Source organism: Asterias amurensis, chromosome 6, assembly GCF_032118995.1.
Source record: "Asterias amurensis chromosome 6, ASM3211899v1".
NCBI classification, from domain to species: Eukaryota; Metazoa; Echinodermata; class Asteroidea; order Forcipulatida; family Asteriidae; genus Asterias; species Asterias amurensis.
In genome coordinates, this window is record NC_092653.1 from 1,381,466 (window position 1) to 1,401,668 (window position 20,203).

General features: G+C 39.6%; 1 protein-coding gene across 1 annotated transcript; it reads right to left on the reverse strand.

Annotated features, from left to right (window-relative positions):
• Window positions 1-34: 34 nt before the first annotated feature.
• LOC139939085 (uncharacterized) lies at window positions 35-19,110 on the reverse strand. The gene is made up of 10 exons (XM_071934819.1): window positions 18,969-19,110; window positions 11,909-12,556; window positions 10,785-11,441; window positions 9,548-10,104; window positions 9,069-9,221; window positions 8,054-8,249; window positions 5,782-5,945; window positions 5,282-5,452; window positions 4,672-4,819; window positions 35-3,877 (listed from the first exon to the last, which is right to left on the reverse strand). Exons 1-10 carry the CDS (start codon window positions 18,985-18,987, stop codon window positions 2,586-2,588), a joined length of 4,005 nt encoding a protein of 1,334 aa, XP_071790920.1. The 5' UTR covers window positions 18,988-19,110; the 3' UTR covers window positions 35-2,585.
• Window positions 19,111-20,203: the final 1,093 nt, after the last annotated feature.

The following is a 20,203-nucleotide window of genomic DNA, read 5'->3' on the forward strand; positions in this document are numbered from 1 at the left end:
TTTACTTTTTGAGAAAACATTAAAACAATTATCAGTTCTCGTTGTCGAGAATTACGGATTTATTTTAAGCACATGTCATGACACGACGAAACGTGCGGAAACAAGGGTGGGTTTTCCCGTTATTTTCTCCCGACTCCGATGACCGATTGAGCCTAAATTTTCACAGGTTTGTTATTTTAAATAAGTTGTGATACATGAAGTGTTAGCCTTTGGACAATACTGTTTACCGAAAGTGTCCAATGGCTTTAACACATCTGAAAGCAACCAAAGTTTGTGCTACAGGGGTGTTTTTTCCCTTCATTATTCTCTTGCAACTTCGATGCCCAATTGAGTCAAATCTTCGCAGATGTGTTATGTAATGCATAGGTCGGGATACTCCAATTGAGGATACTGGTCTTTGACAATTACCACAGGTGCCCATTGTGGGACCAAAATGTCCCAAATTATTCGAATACGCACGTGATTACTCTATACATTTATTTACATCGGGGTTGCCCATCTCGTGTTTTGGGGCAATAATTAGTTTACTCCTTGCATGTTTGTAGCATAATGACATTAAATTTATAAAAATGCCACGTGCCTCCCAAAGAGCAGTCATCTTGTTTCTCTCATTGAAATCAGTGTAAACCAAACAGAGGCAGGGAATAGTCGGATCCCTTTGAGAAAAAGTATTTATAATTGCTAAAAGCAGACAGGGTAACTCGAGGATGACGATTGTGGTTAAGGCTGCCGTGTCTCAATCGGTGTTTTCAAAACAACGGCTTCTAAGTTTCAGCTCCGGCATACCATCCGTCTTCTCGCTCTCCCATGTCGTAGTTTCGAAAAGGGCTCGATACAGGTTTAAAGATACATGTTTAAAGACACTGGCCACTTCTGGTAATTGTCAAAGACTAGTCCTCACAGTTGGTGTATCTCAACATATGCATAAAATAACAAACGTGAAAATTTTAGCTCAATCGGTCGTCGAAGTTGCATGCGAGATATAAAAAAAAGCACCATTGTCGCACCATGGTCACACGAAGTTTTGTGCTTTCAGATGCTTGATATCGATGCCTCAAATTCTAGAATAACTCCTGCGTTGACATCGTCATTGAAACTGAGAGCGTCGAGAGTGAAACTGAGAGTGTACCTTTAACTCCCCCTGATTGTGCAGACAGTTTCTTGAAGATAAACCAATCTTTCAAGGTTCTAAAGATTTTTTTTCTTTAAAATATCCCCGATTCTGAAAATGTTTGTCCCGATTCTGAAAATGTTTGTCCCGATTCTGGAAATGTTGCTCCGATTCTGAAAATGTTGTCCACTAACTATCTCCTAACTATCTCAGTCTCCTTACGATGACTATAGGGCAAGCTAGTCGAAACGTTGAGACCAATTCAGAACTGACTCCGCGGCAGCACAGTTTATTACGATCCTATAAGCTAAAGTAGTAGTCCAGTCTATTTTCTGTAACATCCGCCCAGGGCCCAATTTCATAGAGCTGCTTAAGCATAAAATTTTGCTTAAGCAAACAAATCATTGCTTAGTAAAATCGGATTACCGGCAAAGACTCCACTCTATTGTTATGTTAAGTAAACAACAGCTAAATACTAGTCATAAGCAATGTATATGGCATGCAATTTTGGCCAGTAACATGTGTAAAATAAGCGAGCTATTTTCGTGCTTAAGCAAATTTTTTGCTTAAGTAGCTCTATGAAATTGGCCCCTGGTAATAGTTAAAAAACAGGACAGTTCTTTTCAGAACTGAGAAGTCTCCCGAATCTCCGATTATCTACTCCGCGGCAGTAGAATAAAGCAAAACAGTTCTCTAAGAACAAACTCTACCTGGCAAGTAGATACACACATGGTGTTACTGCAAACCAAATATACATATCTCCTAATTGTTTACCAAATCTCGATGTTGCAAAACGCAACTGTTGTCACTTCCCTCTTTGCATCCGAAATTTGATTAAACACTTCTTCAGTTACTAAAATGTATTGCCGCTAATTATTTATAAAACACCAAAGTGCTTAAACTTACGAACCAATTATATACCAGTAAAAATAAACAAAAACAATTTCAATTGATGATGCTTATAAATATATTAATTTTTTACTTTAGAAATGGTTAGACACATTAACTCGCAGTGGCATGGTAGCATGTTCAATTTACAATACATATAAGTTTTCTTAAAATATCTTAAATTTATTTTCTGAAATGCCAAAATCGTTAAAACAAAATAAAAGCTCAAGGTAAACCATTACTCACAATCAATTTCTTTTGGGAAGCTCGACGGAACAAGTTGCCTTGGATCGGTCGAGTTGGTCTTTAAAAAAACGTTTGTATTCCGTTTGTTATAAAATGCATATGGTTAGAAAGGTCGGCCATTTACGGGAGTCAAAAATTTGACTCTCATAAATGGCCGACCGTGTTAGTCGACGAGGTAAAAGGAAAACCACGCAATTTCGAGTGATACTTGTGTGGATCATTATGTTCTACTTTTAAGATATCTATCTAACCATATTTCATAACAAACGGTTTCAAACACTTTTCAAAGACCAACTCGTCCGATCCAAGGCAACGTGTTCCTTTAAAATTCGCAGTATCCTCAAACTCTGTGTTCAACAACACCAATGGATAGATCACTGCCTATGACAATCTCCTTGCAGAGCGTACATGTGTTTCCAATCTCATGTAAACACTCTCGGCAGTAGTTACCATGACAATCAGGGTTACCACAAGACATAAAATGGCCGTTATCTACATCAGCACATCCCAAACAAATCTTCCTCTTCATGCCAAAGTACCGGAAGATCTTCCTCCAGCACGGGTACTTGGCTGATAAGTACGCCCTAAAACTAATCTTCTGCTCGGTATCTATCTGCCGCTTCGACTGCTTGATCTTTTCCTTCAGTAGCTTGAACAGTGATTGGCGTTTTTGCAGTGTGTTATTATACAGATAATAAATACGCTCTTGTTCTCTTTCTGGGTAGAAGTAAGAAGCAATACCTCTTCGCAGTCTGAGAGCGTATGCCTGGAATAGGACCATGAGAAGGGCTATGAAGTACAACACGGCAACCCCTATTGCAATGTTGTTATTTGGAAGTATTGGATTAGGAAGACATTGCTGAGTATCAACAGTGATATTAAAGGCATTCGCAGCTTCGAATCCCTCTGAGAAGAAAGTCCTGATTAGATCAGACAAGAAGCCCGAACCACCGATGGTAAGATCAGCACCTCCACCACCAGTCAAGTTGAACTTAACCTTCCCATGTCGATTGATAAGAGCAAGTAACCAGACTAGACCATAATCTGCTAAAATCAGCAAACTCGCAATAACTACATGAAGGAGTAGGTTTGTGAGACCCATTCTAAACAACCCCTTTTCGGGCTTACTAAGCCCGAACGATGTGAGATCAATCAGACGTCGACGCTCTGACTTCTTCAAGGGTAACAACGGCTCTTTACCATTGTTCCTTCTATTAGCATCAAGGAGCTTGAAGTCACTTGTCACATAGTAGTTGTCAAATCTATCCTTGGTGCGATACTTGCTGTGGTACTGGTACGACCTGAAGAGGAGGAATAAGACGGACAATGCTATGATCTTATCCACCACCGAGAAGGCAGAGTTGAAGAAGTTCACCGAATCTTCCAGCTCCTGTTCAATTGCGTCTTGGATTGAGTCGAATGACTGGCTTTGATTTGCTCGAGCAGCCCAGTAGGCTGTGAAGTCGACATCGATCTCAAAGGCTTCTTGGATATCATCTAGAGCTCTTTGAGTAGCATCGAAGGCTTTCTTGATCACGTCATCCAGGAAGGTTGGGGCACTGCAAATACCATCCGTGTTACTAATGAGCCCACAGACCTTGTCTCCAAATTTAAGTACATCGCATAGTTGATCTGGAATCCAAACACAAAAAAATTCTTGCTGTAAAGTTTATTTAGCTACATTTTAAAATGCTTCATTAAAAACCATGTCAAAACTCTTTGTAATGTCTCAAACAAACTCCATAAAAGTGACATTCCTCCCTCTACAGATTATGGTTGTTTTAATTGGTGACTGATAGCACAATGACTACCTGACCCCTTGACGGCAATGGACAATGTTGGTAATACGCAAAATAATTGTAAGCAAAAACAACTTGCTTAGTAACGAGTAAAGGAGAGCTGTATGGTACATAACGTTGTGGGAAACGGCTCCCGATGAAGTAATGTAGTTTTTGAGAAAGAGGCAAGTTCTCACTCAAATAATAAAAGACTTGAGCTTATGCAATATGTTTGTTTGGATACTGTAAGTGAAGGTGTGCTTTCAGCTCAGTTGCCTGAAAAGGGCTTTATGTCTTTTTGAGATTCAAATGTTTTATTGAGAAATTATCTCTTTCTCAAAAACTAAGTTAACACTTTTTTTCATATCTAGCAACAGCTCCCCGTCGAATGCTAATGTTTTTTAGTGACTATCAAAAATGTCAGTGCCTGTAACTTGCAGAGGAGTCATAAAACCAAACCATGCTGTCACCATCTTGGTAATGTTCCATGTATCAAATAACAGTAAGGAATATTTATGAACAAATGGAACCAGACTATTTTGTATCTTCCAGCCTCGGTTTGAGTTACACTGATTTGTAGTGGAGACAAATCAAAATGGCCGCAGCATGATAGGTATCTACGGACCTTACACTCCTGTCTACCCTTACCGATTGCAGCAGGTCCAAAATTAGCGCCCCCCAGTGCCTTCTTGCACTCCTTGTAGGCGTGGTTTATACTACCAGTACAGTCCCTGTAAGCTCCATCGATGATCTGATTGCATGCATCGGCCGCTGTTCTTAAAGCAGCACCTGCAGCCTAGGGAGATTAAAGTATTTTATTATTTTTTATTTCAAGATCTTTATTTAGGATACAGCCATCACGACAGATGTTTTACATCAAGACGGTTCTGTGTCTTAGTAACAAGAAAGAAGAAAAAAAGGAAAAAAGGGGATTTGTTTATACGTTTGTTTTTTAAACCACCAATACACGAAGCATTCTTGGCCTTAGAAGTTAAATTACTCTATAATTTCTTCCAAATCCAGTTAAACATCTCGAAGAATATTTGAACGAGAAGAATTCATGTATTTGTTTGCGGTAACACAATTTGTGTCCCTATTTGTGGTAGATTATGTTCTTTTGAGAAACAGTCTTGCTTTATTATTCCATATTATTCCACTGCCGCAGAGTCGAAATTTTGGGGGGAATTTTGAGACTTCTCAGAGAAGTGTTTATGCAAAAGAAAATTCAGATGTTAAAAACACAAAAACGTCTACTTACACCTAGGCCCTCTGTGAGTCTTCTAAAAGCATCCTCTATTGGTAAAAACACTTCTCGGACCTTCGAAGCGGCTTCTTGCAGTTTGCGGATACTTTTAACGAGATTTTCTATGTATGCATCAAATACTTCTTCAGCAGTCTGTTTGATGAGTTTCGTCTGGTTCTGAGCTAGCTGTATGAGGGGGAAAACATCAAAAGGGTATAAAACAGCCACTCTCCATCCTACAATGGTCACAAATCAAGACATTTTGATCAGGACAAACTGGTTTGGATTGGAGTATCCGGTATTTACAATGGGCCGAGGAAAATATCAAAAGACGTATAGAAACAGACACTCCATTGTACACTGGTCACAAACATAGACGTTTCGATCAGGACAAACTGGTTTGGAGCATCCGACAATCACATTGTTAAACTTTTTTTATCGGACATAATTAAATCATAATGATGTAAACAAATAATTATTGTAAATTAAAAGAAGGAAATGAGACCAGAACGAACCTCTGCACTGCAGCTCATTGATTCAGACGCAACATTTGCATTCTTATAAATGTTATCAATGGGTCCACTGAGAAGTAATGCAACTATGATAGCAAGAAATGCTGCCCGACCTCTCGATGTACATAACACTGGTATCATCAACGCCGCCACACAACGAGCTCTCACTGAAAGGGGAGTTGAGATGACAGTAATTCCTTTTATTAATTATGATTTATTAAAAATATTTTTATACAAAACTGTGATTCAGCTGAAAATGCTACTTAAAAAAAAAACTAATTTAAAGGCAGTGGACACTATTGGTAATTACTCAAAATAATTATTGGCTTAAAACATTATTTTGTAACGAGTAATGGGGAGAGGTTGGTGATATAAAACATGTTGAGAAACAGCTCCCTCTGAAGTGACCTAGTTTTGGAGAAAGGAGTAATTTTCCACGAATTTGATTTCGAGACCTGAAGTTTAGAACTTGAGGTCTCGAAATCAACCATCTAAACGCACACAACTTCGTGTGACAACTCCGACGACCGATCGAGCTCAAATTTTCACAGCTTTGTTATTTTATGCATATGTTGAGATACACCAAGTGAGAAGACTGATCTTTGACATTTACCAATAGTGTACACTGTCTTTAAACAATGTAGGCCTGTATAAACAAATAAATTGCAGAAATATGTATGTATAGTTTTACCTGTTAATTTTGTTAAATGGACATCAAATAAATAGATAAAATAAAATAAAGCATGGCAAAAAAAAAATAATAAAAAAATTAAAACACAAACTTGCAAAACCAGAAGATAGGCCTACCTCTCGGAAAGGGAAGATAGTTTAAGTAAACATGAACAGAAATATGAGAAAACGAGATTAAAAAAGAAACGTGAATAAACTCTTCGTTGAAGTCAGTATAGGAGCCATTTTGAAACTGACATACTACAGCATCTAGGCGTGATGCAAATAATTACTGGCAAAAACAAATGATATTTGGATCTTCTGACCAAGCTTTATGAATAAAGCCTGTTCTTGGTGGAGCAAAATCATTTCTTATTTCACAAAATACACCTCATTTTTAAACTCATTGTGTGTATAAGGGTTTTGGCTAGTTTTTTAAATAATGGCCGCCGATGTGTGTGACGACATCGCGGTCTCATTGTGCACACATTTGCTAACCCTGATCAATAGATTTGACGGCAGTGACAGACAAGGGTTCATAGCCCGACATTTCTGGTCGAGAAACATTGACTCAAGTAAATCTCGGGTGGATTTGACCGCGCTGGGACGGGGCAACGTGACAGCTTATTGCCGTATTCAGCGTCCCGATACATCGGCTTTAAATTTTGGTGACGGAAAAGTGTTAAAGGGCTTGCTTAAAAATATGTTGGGGGGGGGGGCACACATAAATACTGTTCCCTGTTTATCTTGAATACTTGCTTGTAATGAGTGATCCTGTACTGCTCGTAGACAGGAAAAGCAAACATGCATCGTCAACATGGCAAAGAAACGAAAAGGAAGATACAAGAAAACAACCAAATGACATGCTGAAATCAAAATACAAAGAAATAAATCAACGGAAACTAAAATAAAAATGAATCTGAAAATAATAAGTTGGCAAAGACATCTATCAAAACAACCGAGGAATGTTTAGAGATTGGGGTTACGATCTGGATATCATTTGAATAAAGTATATGACCCGGAATAACCGTTGAACTTGGTTCTTTGTTCTAAAAGGAACGTTACAGAATTGGTAAGAAACAAACATCGTGAAGATCAAAGATTTGAATAAAACCTACACGATCTAATGATGATGATAGTTGAAAACATCCCTTGAAATATTTCTGTCTGACTTACTTTACGAGAAATAAATAATCAAACTTCGCGTTTGGAGTTAATCGCTCTGTAAGAGTTTTATTCATTTTTATTTCGGGATCAACGCAATGCAAAATTTGTAATCGGCAACTGTTTTGTTAGCAAAAAAACAAAACAATTCTGTACTGTCTGAATGGGTCTGGTTGTATTTATTTTTGGTTGTTTTGTGTTAGTTTTGTTTGTTCGTTTTTTTTTTCAATTACTTGTTTTGTGGGTGTTTGTTCGTTTGTGTTTATAGGTTATGTTTTTTTTGTTTTTTGGTTGTTTGGTTGTTTGGTTGGTTGGTTGTTTTATTTTCCGAGGGAGGAGGTTCGAGCAGGGCATGTGGAAGAAAATCAAATCAAAAGAACAACACAAAGCTCATTCCATGTTGGCACCAAAAAAAAAACAATTTTGCGAGACTTGTCCTCACCAGTTAGTGCCAAGCTGAGACACATAAGTAGAGTACTAACAGAGGCTATGACTATTGAAGCATTTAGACTATACTCTAGGCCGTAATAAAGACCAAGGAATAGAGCTCCACCAAGTATGAGACCAGTCAGGAAACCAACGAAACGCTTCAGCTGCTTATGCTCACTGCGGTGGCTTAGGAAGATGTCACCTAAAAACTTGGGAAATAAAATGGTTCCATAAAAACTGAAATTATTATATGCCATTATATATATATATATATATTGTCTTTAGGGCCATCCCATATTTGTCATTTAAAACATTATAGGTATAAAATAGCAAATGGCAGCCATTTTAAAACAACAACTGTTATTCTATTATACCTACATAAATTAAAAATTAAATAAAATAGCGATTGGCCTACATTGAAAGTTATTTCTCGTGACATACTATGAGACGGTGTGCCAAATACAATACTTGTATCATCAAAGGCACAATTCCCTCAAACATTGTCCCTATCTGCCTCGAACTATGGTCAAACAGTTACTCTTCGAGGAAAAAAAATCCAAACACACCACCAATTAAAGGAACACGTTGCCTTGGATCGGACGAGTTGGTCAAAACAAAAGCGTTTGTAACCGTTTTTTTTATGAAATGCATATGATTGGAAAGATGTTTTAAAAGTAGAATACAATGATCCACACAAGTTTGCCTCGAAATTGCGTGGTTTTCCTTCTACTGTGCGAACTAACATGGTCGGCTATTTATGGGAGTCAAAATTTTGACCCCCATAAATGGCCGACGTGTTAGTCGACGAGGTAAAAGGAAAACCACGCAATTTCGAGGCATGTTTGTGTGGATCATTGTATTCTACTTTTACAACATCTTTCTACCCATATGCATTTTATAAAAAACGGTTACAAACGCTTTTCAAAGACCAACTCGACTGATCCAAGGCAACGTGTTCCTTTAAGTTAAAAACACCAATTGACAAAACATGAGCACAGAAGAGTCATCGGTTTTTCTGTAAAACTAACCTCTTTACTGGCAAGCATGCTCCTCGATAACGATCCCACGGACCCTCTAGAGCTTCGAGCACGCCGTAATCTGGGTCGATCGTGCCGGCTGGGGGTGGGTGTCGAAAACGTCGATGGGTAATCACTGTACGTGCTACCGTTGTTCGATACAAACTGTGAAGACAAATATTTTTTTGGATTGGCTTACTTTGTTCTAAAAACTCAGAAATGCAATTCTTACTTCTGCTCCTCATCATTGAGTCTGGAGCCAAATGAGTGAAGAGATTTGGTTTTGAAATCGATATATAGTTTGAAAAATATTGGGTCCAGATTAAAAAAATGTCTTCCTTTTTTAATAATGTGAAATTTTATTTTAATCAAGAGTTTTGATTGACTCAAGATTTGGGATCGATCAGACTCCACATGACGTAGGTTAGTCATTATCTATAAACTTGGAACTGCTGTAGCAGTTTTTGTTTATATAAACAGGAAAATCTTACTCTTCGCAAAGATGGTTTACTTCCACCATTTTGTGACAACCGACCAATATCTGGTTCCTCTTCTCCATACTTGCTCTGAAATACTTCCGTCTTTAACTTATCATTTGCCTTCCCAAGTGGAGTAATTTCCTCCCGGAGTAATTCCTTAATTCCAGCTTTCTCATCAATGGGAGAAAGTTGAAGTGACATCTTCCTTGATCTTTCCATGCTCACTGAGCGTAAAACATCCTTCCGGAGACTGCCCGTGTTACCCTTACGTCTTAGTCCACCGTTAGATAGGCTGCTGGCGAGGGAGACTTCCTCCCCGGTAGGGCTCTTGACAGGGAACATCGGGTCGTGCTTGAGAGCAAACGCCACCCGACCCGCCGGGGCGCTTTGATGGCGGCTCCGAGCGGACTTGGCGCGCGTGATGGCGGGGGAAGATGGCGTTCCAACGGCGGCCTGTTGCCGGGCTGACAACTGCCTCACCCCGGACTGTCGCTGTTTTGACTTGTTGACGGATCCTCGACTGACCCGGCGGATTTTGTCAGGCATGCTGGTCGGTCTGTTTCTCAAAACTAAACATAGAAATGAAAAGTCTGTTTGAGGTTTCAATGAATTCATTCAAATAAATATGTATCAGCTGAAAAAAAGTGGAAATGGAAAATGCAAGTTGTTTGTAAAAAGTAATGATGTTTCTACATCAATGCCTTGAACACCTTTCGATTTCCTTATTCCGGATAAAGGATCGTCTTATTTGAGACGAGCAAGTTAGAGATCGTCATCGTTTGATTTTGACCAGTACAATTATTGCCGAATTAAAACTGTTATTTTTTTTCACCTTAACATTACTTCTGATAAAAAATTTAAAATGATTATCGATTTAAGATAACTTCAGATTCAAGATTAAAAGCAAAAGGTAGGGACTCAATTGGTCATCTAAGTTACACAAGAAAAATAATAAGAATCTTTTTTTGTGGTTTCAGATGCCGAAAAATGGCTTAAGGCCTGCAGTCTTTTGTTAAGTGAGTGAGAATTTACCTCTTTCTAAAAAACTACAGTGGGAGCCGTTTTCTCAGTGTTTTATAATTACAACAGCTCTTCATTGCTTGTTGCTCATTAAGTTTGTATGCTGACAATTATTTTTGAATAATTACCATAGTGCCTATAGGGTGTAAAACGTTCGATAGATTAAACACAATTACTTCATTGACAGAAGGAATTTTTTTAAACAAAATTTTAAGTAATAATTACCTACCCAGGGAATCTAAATTTGACCGTTCCGGTTTAGTCCATTGCTTTTCACTATCGGAACCCTTCCATTGACTGAAGTCGATTCCTTTAAACTGTGGGTCTGGAACAGCAGGAGCTGTTCTCACACTTTGCCTCATCCTCCCACTGAAAGCCGGGGCTGCAAGAGGACTAACTGGCGTGTTGGGGCTCGGAGACGAAGAGAAGCTGGAACTGTTCCCGGAATCACTGCTGTTTTGGGGGCCAAAGCTCTTGGACTTGAACGGGGCTGTTAGAGGGCCGACTGGGGTGTGAGGGCTCGGCGATGAGGAATGATCAGAGTTGTGACCCGAATCCGAATTGCTTTTCCTACGGCCCTGTTTCTTGTGCTTAAAGGCGGGTGCTGATAGAGGGCTGACAGGGGTACGTGGACTGGGAGTTGGAGAATGGTCCGAGTCTACGCTGCCATGCGAGCTCAGTTTCTTGGTCTTGAGAGCAAGACGTTGCACTGGACCAAGCGGAGGTGGGTCGTTAAATGATGGGGTTCGGGAAACGGTGGCCAGGTTGAATTTACGTCTTGTGGGCTGCGGGGTGAAGAAGCGAGGGACGGTAGCCTGGCCTTGATCGGGTGATGATTTAGTGGAGAGGTCGCAGGCATTGCTCGCTGATCTGATTACTTTGGAACCTGAAACAGATGAAGGAGAAAAATGGCAAAATAGGGAAGGTTTTTAAGTAATGTTTTCGGTATTCTCATTTTTAATACACAGGACCTTGTAAAACAGCCGCTGTGTTGATTCTTTGTACCCTGTAGTCACCGGGGTGTGGGTTTGAATCCCGGTCGTGACATGTGTGTCCTTGAGCAAGATACTTTACTACAATTGCTTCTCTTCACCCAGGGGTATAAATGGGTACCTGCGAGGGTAGAGGTTGATATTGTGTATGAAAAGCCACAACCGCCTTACAGGCAGCTCAGGGCTATACTCCCAAGGGATTTGAGAAACATTAACGGGGTGTTATTGGCCCTATGACCAGGGCACTAATGTAATGCGCATTGATACGGTTATTGTGAAATGCGCTATATTATAAGAGTTTGCTATTATTATTATAAAGATTTTGATATAAATAAAAATAAATACATAAATAATTACTCACCGCGCTTCTGTGGGGACGAATCATCAGATAGTTTTTCAAGTGACCGTTGTTGTTTCTTGAGCTGTTCAATAACGTGTACGTGAGTGTCTGACTTACGACGTCGATGGCCAGGGGGTTTACCGGGAGCTTTTCGCACCGGCTTCAGAGGCTCTGAGGTGGGGGCTACTTTCATGGTCGGTAAGAGGGGTCTCTTTCGATCGGAAGACCCCTCCGGCTTTAGAGGCTCTGAGGTGGGGGCTACTTTCAGGGTCGGTAAGAGGGGTTTCTTTCGATCGGAAGACCCCTCCGGCTTCAGAGGCTCTGAGGTGGGGGCTACTTTTAGCGTCGGTAAGAGGGGTCTCTTTCGATCGGAAGACACCTCCGCGACATGGCCATTCGGAACTTTGTTTTCTTGCAACTCCACCTCGGTGTCTGTTTCCATTGCGGTAGCACCATGCTTATCTTCGTGGATCTTTGTGAAGGTGCTTTCGGATTGTCTTCGTTTGATACCGGGTCTTGGAGGTGGTTGAGGCTTCTTGCGACCAGGCTGCGGTGTGAAGTACCGGTGGCCTGGGTGGGCTTCCTCGTGATTGTCTGGTACAGGTGTTGCTGCTGCAACATCATGATCATCTAGAACTCTTGGCAAACTGATTGAACGCTCGAGTTTGTCTGAAAAGAGAAGAGAAAATTGATACTTTTACTTCAAATTGTGTGGGTCTTGGAATTTCACCTTAAAGGGAAAACTCAATACCTTTTTACCTGTTTAGCAATATTTGTTTCTGCTTTTGAGTCATGGTCGTAAAGTCGTCTGGAGTTTAGACTGCTATACCAGATGAAAGGATCTGGGCCCAAATTCATAAAGCGTGTAAGCACAAAAACTTGCTAAGCACCGGAAAATAATGTTTAGAAAAAACAGGTTACCAGACATCATTCCAGTAAAGTTAACATTGTTGTGACTGGTGCCCCCTCATTTATTTTTGCTCAGCAAGTAACTTTGTTAAGCAGTATTTTTTTGTGCTAAACAGCTTTATGAAATTGGGCACAGTGTACCTGACTTGAGTATACATCGTCTGACTCACTGAATAGTATTAGGCTATATTTCCAAGCTCTAAATGATTCCTTCCACCTCATTGAAGAGCTGGCTCTAGGATGCTGTAAACCATGGATGAATCCAGTCTTGCACAATGTTAATAGTGCACAACCATTTTGTTTCCTTTTTATTATTTATTCTCTTCGCACCTTGTACCGTCGACCAATGGCGCCACCAACGCACCATTCCAGTTTAGCTTCCTACGTGAGCTGTTTAGGTATTAAACTACTCAAGACTCAAGACTCAAGCTATGTCGCGGTAGTGTGAGGGCCGGTCGAACTTATACTTCACGGTGCCGAACCTTCCAGTGGATGGATGAGAACTACAGCCAACAATGTTCAATAATCATGTGTGACAACAACTGCAATTCAATTCACTACGGCCTCTTGTCGTAATAAAACAATGTACAATGGTATGTGTCTACCCACGGGGTCGGACAATTCTCCCGAGGTTGGTTGTGTACTGCAGCCAACAATGTTCAATAATGTGTAAACGTATTAATTGTTACAACAATAGGTGTCAACAAGTATGTACAAATTGTAGGTTATATAGTGCTAGATTGGTAATGTAGTGTATATTCAATGGCTGACATAAAGAGCAGTCCTGACACGGTAGAGCTTGTAGTAGTGCCCTGTTCCATCAAGGCAGAACAATGAGGCACATGTAGGCATAATGCCTCCACTATGGAGTCACTCAAGTGTTGCACAATATACACTAGGTGACTTGTCAGCAGTCGGCACTGCATTACCATTGGTTTTTAACTCTATTTACAGCACATTATTCGAGAAAGTTTCATAAAGTCAAGATTGCCTCCATTCAACATTGGTCATAAAATCCCCATTATCAATAAAATAAATAGTAAACCACAAAGGAAACTGACTATAGATACATTTAAAATCATTAGGGTTGACCAAAGAAAATGTTTCTAGAGCGGGATTTGAACCTGCGACCGCCAGATTAACGTGCAAGCGCTCTACCACCAACTGAGCTTAATTAAAATGTTTGTCATAGCCACTCTGCCATTAAATCAGACAAGGCCGCAGTGCTGTTTCCAATTCCTGTTGGGGTGTCAAGTGAATAATTATATGTCACCTTCAAACAGCAGGATTTTATTTCGGCATCTGTTTTATTTAGTTCCTGTGTAATCAAATAATGCGAAATCTAAATATAGGCACTTTTCCTATAGAAGATGAATCTTGAAATATTCTTGTCTTGTGTACTTGAACAACTGCAACAACTCTGGCACGTGAGTGATGTCTAAGGGCCTATTCTGAGGTATGGTGGCCGCCATAGGAGTGCTGGTTTGGGTGTATAATATAGACAAATTTACCCTGACATTACAGTGATGTGTCCACCATATCTCAAAATGGCTTATCTTGAAGAAATAATTGACATGTAAAACTATGACAACCTCTAAAACGAGTGCAAGGTTCTTCCTTTAGAAGAAACCAAACGAGCAAAAAAAAAAAACCAACAAACCAACAAACCAACAAACCAACAAACCAACAAACCAACAAACAAACAAGTACCCAAAAAAGACACACTGCTGCAACAAATACACAAACAAACACCATTAAACAAACAAACAAACAAACAAACAAACATACCTATCAAAAAAAGTATTCATATTATATTTATTTTGTTGGTTAGTCATTGCTCCGTGGTCAAGTGGACCCACATTTGAATTTATGCAGAGTCTTCACGAGCAAAAAAACAAACACTCGCTTCTTGTATGTTCCTTATTTTGAACAGCACAAACTTTATACGAAGACAACTTTGAGTTTGATAATAAAGGTCAACTTTTTCCGGAAAACGTCAACAACACTGTTCCATAATAGCCAGGGAGATTTTGGAAGATTTTGCTGTCGAGTAGAAGTCTAGACTTGATTCAAGTCCCGTTCGCGTCCCTAAGCATACCGCCGCCGTCAACATGTAGCTATTGGTTGGGGAATGCAGAACATCACAAAACAATTAAGTTTTCTGAGATTGGCACGGGTTGGGACTTGAATCAAGTCTAGTAGAAGTCCGGCTTTATCTCCAGGCCCATCAACATGACTTCCTGTAGGTTGCCGGTAAGCGGCTGCCGGTGAAGACTACAGGTGCTTTGATTAGTCATGACAAGTGAGTGCAGTATTCTAAACCGGGGCCGACTTCCCGGGTAAAAATTTCATGACATTAAAGGTTAAAGACAAAACGAGGGATTGATAAGGAATACAATGTGTGCTTTTTAACTCAAGCTCTCTATATTCGCGTATATTCCACTTTGCTGCTTATGTTACACTTAGTTACCAGGGCCCAATTTCATGGCTCTGCTTACCGCCGAATTCTGCGCTTACGATGACGATTCCCCGCTTACGTGCAAGCGCCGAATTTCTGTGCTAGCCTTGTAAGCAAAGAATGCCTAGTAAAGTGGAGTACGCACGCGCAGAAGCCAAAATTCGCCGCTAACCCGTGAAATACGCTTGCCGTAAGCAAAGAATTCCCTGCTTCCGTAAGCGCCGATTCCATGCTTACGGTAAGCAGAGCCATGAAATTGGGCCCTGTTCATGTTTGTTGTCTTGTCATTTTGCCTCTGAGAGACTCTGATAGGGTCAAAACGTCAGGTCATTACCAATATTTGGTTGGTATTATTATTATTATTATTATTATTATTAAAAAAGATTTATATTGCGCATTTCCAAAATAGACCAATGCGCTTTATAATAAAAATTGAAATAGTACTGAAATGGCAGTTTGCAACATCAAATTATATTGTCTGGTTTCAGTCTTAAAACACTGTCACAAATACTGTAGAAGTTGGGAAACTAGCATAAAACCCCCCATCATTTTCGCTTATTTTAATTAGCGCAATTTAAATACTTAAATATGCGTGACGTGGAAGCCCTAGCCCTAGCCCTAGCCGTAGCCGTGGCTGCCAATTCGGACATGACATGTGTTGGCACTGCCATGTGACTATTGTTGTGACATAAGAAGCAATTATTTATAAAAAAACAATGAATGGATTAATTAGTGGTGATAATAATATTGGCGTTAATCCGGGGGTCACATGTTCAGCGCCCGCTCTCTTGTCTTCGTTCAACCCAAAATTAATAAGAAAACTCAGTTTCCACTCATGTTTTGTTACTTGAATAAGATTTACATTTCATTGAGTATATAGGACAATAGTGCATGCCCCATTGACTATGCATTGATGCCCACAAACTAAGACACGCTGATTCTTTTAGGAAGTACTCAATTCTTGAAGTATCTCAATATCACCCACCGAATCTAGTATCACAATGGTATTATAACACGCAATATCCTTGTCATAATTAAAACTGCACAGAGTGTAGCGACTGAGTGCAGTAGTGCAAGTGAAAGGAGGGAATGGAAGGGGGAGGGCATGGGCCACAACAGTTTCAAATCCTACAGGTTATATTGAAAGTTAACAGCTGTGTTTTCCATAACGCCAACCAAACGAATATATTTTTCATTATTTGAGTGGGGGTTTGTTCGTCAATCCTACAAACGAAACCCAGGAACAAAACCAAACATGATGCCTGTCGTAACCGTAAATTGTCATTATGTGAATTGAATATACAGCCCATTTTGGTCTTGCATTTAGTCCAATTCCTCTACTGCCTATTTCAGGCTTGACCGCCATAACCAGGATATTGAACGGGACATTGTGAACAGGGCTTTCAAAAAATGTCTTCTACAACAAAATTTCCCCTTCAAAAATGATCTAGAATTCGACTTCACCCCAATTAAAGGAAACAACCCATAACATATTATTTAGAAGAGTTTGCGGTAACACCATGTAATAACAGTCTCTAAATGAGTTGGGGTGGTTCTGAAAAGAACCGTTGGATTAACTCATAACATATTCTTCTCACAACTACACTCGCAAACATCCATTATTTACTCATGGGTCCTAGCATTATGAAGTTACCGACGAACTTGCACCCTGTTCTAAACTGGCCATACATGGGTGACTCAGAGGCCTAATGCAACCCGCATGATGAGGGTGAGGTATAAACCAAGCAGTCATCAAGTTTGCCTATTTCCGATGACTTATAAACCTACAGAAACATCCAATGACAAATAACATACACGGAAGACTCGGAACAACTGGAATGCCTTTTCGTGGCTCTTGTCAAGGCACACTTATTGTAAACTTCAATCAATTACAGTCGTGATTAAGTTTACAAATAGTGCTTAAATTAAAAAGCGAAACTTGCAGTATGCTTTTTTGGTACTTGTGTGTAAAGACATAAAGCGGATTTGGAATAAAGGGGCCATAGTCACGATGATTAACTAGTCAGTATAAATCTTAGAGGAATGCGTTGCCTTGGATCGGTCGAGTTGGTCCATGCAAAAGCGTTTGTAATCGTTTGTTATAAAATGCATATGATTAGAAAGATGTTTTAAAAGTAGAATGCAATGATCCACACAAATTTGCGTGGTTTTCTTTTTATTTCGACAGAACACCCTCGAGACTCGCGCAAATTATTCATAAAACCCCACCCGCCCACTACACACCTGCATACCACGCCCATAGTACATAGTACACATATGAAAAAGAGTGTGCTGAGTCCGTAATTGTTACAAGAGCACAGAGCTAAATATGTCCAACGAGTAACTGTAATTTAAATTGCGAACATGTTTTAACAACGGAATCAGTCTACTATCTTATTGTAGCTTCAGTTAAGTTCAGTTCAACTAATTTATGCCCACAGTGTTACACAACATAATATCAAAACATACATTAAACAATTAATAATTGGAAACTGTTTTGTGAACCGTCATAGTGATATTATAACAGGGAGACATCTATAACCAACGCCCAAATTAACATAGCTGCTTTGCTAATCTAAAAACAAGGTTGGTTAATACCAGAAGCAGCTACCAGGCCAAAACTTCATAATGGGTTCGGTAGAATTTCAGACTATTGAACACCTGCACCGGAGCCCAAGCCTGTAGGCACACAAACTTGCTAAGCACAAACACTTTTGCTATTCAAAAACAGGTTACCAGCCAGAATAATATATAAAGCTACCATTGCTGCGACTGGTACCCCGTTCATTTCTTGCAAGCCAAGAAGCTAAGCAGAGTATTTTACGCTAAACAGCTTTATTTAATTGGGTCTTGTATAAGCTGAAACAATGCAATGAAGGGACACAATTACAACACCTGATGTTTAGTTAATTAGTGATTGATGAGAACAAATTGGGACGTATTACTGCGTGACATACATGAACATGCAAATCTTTTTAGTGACTGTATGGGTTCACTTCCTGTTGTTGTTCCTGTAGGCCAAGGATTTGTTTAAAGACACTGGACACTATTGGTAATAATTGTCAAAGACCAGTCTGTCTCACTTTGTGTATCTCAACATATGCACAAAATAACAAACCTGTAAGAATTAAAGCTCAATTGGTCGTCGAAGTTGCGAGACAACAATGAAAGAAAAAACACCCTCGTCACACGAATCCGTTGTGTGCATTCAGATGCTTGATTCCAGGACCTCAAAAATCTCAATTCTGAGGTCTCGAAATAAAATTCGTGGAAAATTACTTCTTTCTCATAAACTACGTCACTTCAGAGGGAGCTGTTTCTCACAATGTTTTAAACTTTCAACCTCACCCCATTACTCGTGACCAAATAAGGTTTTATGCTAATAATTATTTGGAGTATATACACTGTCTTTAATTGTTATACATTGACTACAGGGCCTAAAGGCCTTGTGGCGTTTGAAGTGCCTTCCCGTCGAAATAGATTGTTTTAGAACGTTTTTAGAAATGATTTACGTCATAGTGAAAAAAGAGAGAAAAAAAAACATGTACTTTTGATTTTGTACTAGTTTCATTCCCTTCTTTATAGAAACAAACTATTTTTGATAACCTGTCTATGATCTTTGCAGTAACCCTACCCAATAAATAGGTGTCCGTAAGCCATCTCGACCCATGCTAACACAACGCCCTCAGACACAAAATAAACTTCCAAACTTACCTCGGAAAGTTTCGCTCATCTTCCAGAAAGTTTGGTATTTTCCATAAGGTGAATATAATATATCAAAGATGACGACTGGAGTCTTTGAAGCGAGAGATATTCTACCAAGTAGGATAGTACAGCAGCTTGCTGACAGCGGCAAGCCCACTTTAGGCCTATATGGACATCCTACGCTCGTCTAACTCACTTGCCAAGACAACCAAACAAGTTAATAAGTTCAGGAAGTTAAGAGGGAAGTGCACTTGCTGCGTAGCTACTGTGTAGACCTTGCCACAGGCCGAACAGTTTAAAGGGATATGTCAATTCTCAAACTACTTCGCAATGTGAGCTGACATTGATGTGTGCGTGTGTGTGTGGGGGGGGGGGGTCGTTGTCACACCTCAAACACGGATGCTGGTTACCTGTTCCGTGCAAGTTGTGCAACCGAAGTGGAAAAACAAAAGCGGGACAGTTCTCTTCAAAGATACTGAGAATTCTCCCGAAAAATCCGAAAAGTCTACTCTTCGGTATAGTAGAGTATAGCAAGACAGTTCTCTAAAGAAAAAACTCTACCTGGCAAGTATACACAAACATGGTGTTACCGCAAACCAAATATATATGGAAGGTGGATATGTTACAAGTTCTGCTTAACATCAATATCAAAATGTTTAAGAGGCTCTCCAAAAAAGGACAATTTTAGGTTTTGCGATCCACCTATTTGATAGTTTTTAGAGTTCTCACTAAATTGGGAAATGTGTTAAAAGATAGCCTCAAGTTAAAAGGACGAAAAGTGTAATTTGCGATAGTCTTTTTTGGTGAATTTTGAAACATGACGTCAACAGCAAAAACAAAATAATATCATCAAAATTTAGAAGTGAATTTAAAACGATCTGCAGAAATGGTATAAACCATGATTAGAGTCGTTCGGATTTCGTAAATACTATTTGCAATTCTCTCAAATTAATTGGGCTTGATACTGCTCAGTTTTAGCAAATAATGTATAACCGCACTGTAGAACATGAAAGGACAACAGTGTGGGATGGATGTTTACCTTTGGTCCCCTTTTGGCTGTTTCCGAATTTTGTAGGAAATATCCTTCCGAATAACTCAAGGTCTTGGACAATAGCTACATTTCCTGAGCGTATCTTTCATAAAAGTGCTTCTGGGAAATAGATCGTACCACCAATCCCACATGTACTCTCTAAATGTAAAAGAGTGAAAAACACCACTCTTTACTTTTCGAGCTGTCCGTTATA